General features: G+C 38.4%; 1 protein-coding gene across 1 annotated transcript; it reads right to left on the reverse strand.

The window, feature by feature from the left end:
• Positions 1-1,128: 1,128 nt before the first annotated feature.
• On the reverse strand, positions 1,129-2,070 carry LOC311181560 (olfactory receptor 1f45-like; the record flags this gene model as incomplete). Its single annotated transcript, XM_084250007.1, has 1 exon — positions 1,129-2,070. One exon carries the CDS (start codon positions 2,068-2,070, stop codon positions 1,129-1,131), a length of 942 nt encoding a protein of 313 aa, XP_084106133.1.
• Positions 2,071-3,911: the final 1,841 nt, after the last annotated feature.

Genomic DNA, 3,911 nt, shown 5'->3' on the forward strand with positions numbered 1-3,911 from the left:
AAATACAACCTGATCTTGGTTTTGAAAAATTCTGTGTGAATTGCCACTACTTTTAATGAATAGACAGAAACTAAAATGTTGAGGACTATTTTCAGTGCCTATAGTTCCATTAAAAAGAAAAATTGAAAACATCTAAAAATTAGCTCAATAAATCACTCTGTCCTTATTGTTTGAAAGAAAAAGTTAAAGATGATCAACCATATTTCATTTAAAATACATCTTTATCTCCTTGAACTTGTGGAGTCTACCTTTTTTGAGCCACAGAAGTCTTACTTATCCAATGTTTCTTGCATTTGAGCTCTTTTGTGAGTTGCGTTTTATTTGGCATAGTTACTGCAACCACATGGGGGAATGTACCTTAGAACTTCAGTTTACAGGTGAGAAAAACTATCACTGAGACATCATATTAACTGACTTGCAACAAAAGGCTAGCAGGAAGATTTAATCATCCATATTTCATGAAAACAAAACTCAGAATCAAGGGAAAATTGAGTAGATGAGAGACACTTAGCTTATTTGTGGGAAAAAGGAAAAGTTGAACCAAGTCTATTATATTTTAAAGGTAATACCCCCAAATCATGGTGAAATTGCAGTTATTATGTTCTTGGACCAATATGGACAATATGTTAATACAATATCCACATTCCTAGTTATTTAAGACAAATATCACCTCATCTGAGTACCAGCAATGCCACCATTTACTCATTATTTTTCTTTTCATTGTTCTTTTTTAAATCTAGCAAGCTTTCATTGTAGTGAATAGACCACTGTCATACTTGAAAACAAGAAATACTTGACATAGGTAAGTGGGCACCAGGAACATATTTTCCATTTTCCCACCTGACCCCACCTGAAAAGGAAGACAAGAATAAAAAGAGCTTATCATGAAAATAAAAGAGTGTTGTTTATGCTTAGGCTAGCTACTTTTGTATCCTCATTTTCAAGGGAATTTATGTCAAAAGTGTTAAAGACATTGTGGCAACTAAGTATTCTCAGGTTTTAATCAGGAGGGTGGAACCATTGAAATGGGACTGAGTTATTACTATTGTGAATATGGACCAAGAATAACCATGCTGAGTTCCAATTTTGTGAAGTAGTAGTTTATTTGAAAACCAGTTTGGTCTATAGTCATTGAAGAGGCTTAACAAAATGGGTCCCACTGAGAAGTTTTCTGAGGGCACTCTTCAGATCTCGGTTCCGCAGGCTGTAGATGAAGGGGTTCAGCATGGGGGTGACCATGGTGTACATCACTGTAGCTGCCATGTCCCTCTGGGTGGTGTGAGTGGATGTGGGGCTGAAGTAGACCCCAATGATAGTGCCATAGAAGAGACAGACAACAGAAAGGTGAGAACCACAGGTGGAGAATGCTTTCCACTTTCCACGGGCTGAGGGCACCTTCCACACAGCCATAGCAATAGGGGTATAAGATGCGATGATACATACAAAGGGGATCAGGACCACTGGGCCCCCAAGGACCAACACCATTATCTCATTGATATGGGTGTCAGAGCAGGAGAGCTTGATTAAGGCATTGAGGTCACAGAAGAAGTGTGGGATCCTATTGGTGCAGAAGGACAGGCGTGTCATTAGAATAGTATGGACCATGGCAATGAGGTTCACTGAGATCCAGGGTACCATCACCAGCAAGGCACACCGGAAGATGCTCATGATTGTCATGTAGTGTAGTGGGTAGCAGATGGCCAAGTAACGGTCATAAGCCATGGCTGAGAGAATAATGCAGTCAGTGCCTGAAAAGACGATGAAGTAATACATTTGGGCCAGGCAGGCTGAGTAGGAGATGTTGTTGGTCCCACAAAGGTGGTTTACCAGCATCTTGGGGATGGTGGTGGAGATAAAGCAGATGTCAAGCAGAGACAAGTTGCTGAGGAAGAAGTACATGGGGCTGTGGAGATGAGGATCTGAAACAATGGCCAGGATGGTGAGGAGGTTCCCCAGAGACCCAATAAGATGATATAGGCTAAAGGACAGTGCAAATAGCACCTGCCGTTGCTGGGGTTGTTCAGTAAGGCCAAGGAGGATGAACTCGGAGACTTGGGTGTGATTGTCCATGCCAGGGAGCTCTAAAGCCAGAAAGAAGGACATCAGTGGTTGGTGGACTCAGAGGGAAGGGTAAGTTCACCTCATTGATGCACTGCTGACCCATCTTTCAAGATGTATCTCAAGTAATCTCTCATGCCCTCTGTTTTTATCTGTTATTGGGATCAATAATTTCAGAATCTTAAGTTTATTATACATATTAAGTGAAAAATATACATAAATACCTCAAATCTGTTGCAATATAGAGAAATATTGTGGGAACCCTTGGTGATGCTAGTGAAATAGTTACACACTTTGATTTCAAGGAAATAAAGATCCTCAATTAGTGGAATAGAACTGAGTGCCCTGAAATAAATCCACACACATATATATATAAATAAACAATAATAATTTATAAAAAAGTAGCCAAGACCATACAATGTGAAGTCTCTTCAAAAATGGTTGTAGGGACAACTGGAGAGTCACATGCTAAAGAATAAAACAAGATCCCCATCTTAAACACACACAAACATTAAGTGAAAATGGATTAAAGCCTTGAATATAAGACCAGAAACCATAAAATACTCAGAAGATAGGTTATCAGCTGTTTGACATAGGCCATAGTCATGTCCTTGTGATGCTGTCTTCATGGGAGGGAAAACAAAAACAAAAGGAAACACATGGGAAAACATCAAACTAGAACATGTCCGCACATCAAAAGAAAACATCATCAAAACAAAGGGTATTTTTCTGGTCCCTTATTTAGGTCTTCTAAATTCCTGCTATGAGTGAGACCACCTGGTATTTTCCTTTTTCTTTTTGGCTCATTTCGCTGAGCATGATCCCTTCCAGCGCCATCCATGTTGCTGCAAATTGTATGAGTTTATCTTTTTTGATTGCTGAGTAATATTTCAAAATGACAAATTATATAAAGTAAAAATCAAAATCAACATGCAACTATAAACCAGAGACACACTATGGAGGGGGAGAAGAGGGATTAGGGTCAAAATAGGGGGGTGGGAATTGTATGGGGAATATAACCAAGAAGATAATGCATATATTGTGCAAAAATGAAAAATGATGTAAAAATATATAAAATTAAAAAAAAAACAACAACACAAAGGGCAGCCCAGTGAAAGGGAGAAGACAATAGTAACCCATATCTGCCAAAGGCTTGATATCCAAAATACATAAAAAACTCACACATCTGAACAACAAAACAACCCCCATAATGGACTATGGTGCAGAATGTGGGTGCTCTGGTGGTGGGTGTGGTGTGGTAACAGCACCTGAAGGGGCGCTCCTATACTTCTATATCACAGACAACTCTTTCAACCAATGTTAAATAAAACCAATATTAAATAAAAATCAAAATACTGTATGTTTCCTTAATGGCAGAAAATCTGATAGACAATCTCCAGAGGAGACATGCAAAGGCCAACAAGCACATGAAAAGAGATTCATCATCACTTGTTATTAGGACATAGAAATCAATATCATAATGAATACTGCCTCAGTTAACAAACAAGTATTATTGGCTGGGATGTAGAGCAATGTTAACCCTCGTACTCAGTGGGTGGGAATGTAAACTGGTTAACCACTATAGAAGCAGTATGGTGATTCCTCAAAAAATTAAAAATAGAAATACCATATGACATAGCTATCCCACTTATGATTACTTACCCCAAACTTAAGTTTGAAGAGACATATGTCATATTATTTACAATGGTCAAGAATGGAAAAAACCTAAGAGCCCTTTGATTAATGAATGCATAAAGAAAATGGTATATATACATACTCGATACCACTGCAACAAAGAGTTGAAATCGTACAATTTTCCTCAACAAAGAGGAACATTGAGGATATCATGCTAA

This window comes from Talpa europaea (assembly GCF_964194135.1).
Source record: "Talpa europaea genome assembly, chromosome: 12".
Taxonomy (NCBI): domain Eukaryota; kingdom Metazoa; phylum Chordata; class Mammalia; order Eulipotyphla; family Talpidae; genus Talpa; species Talpa europaea.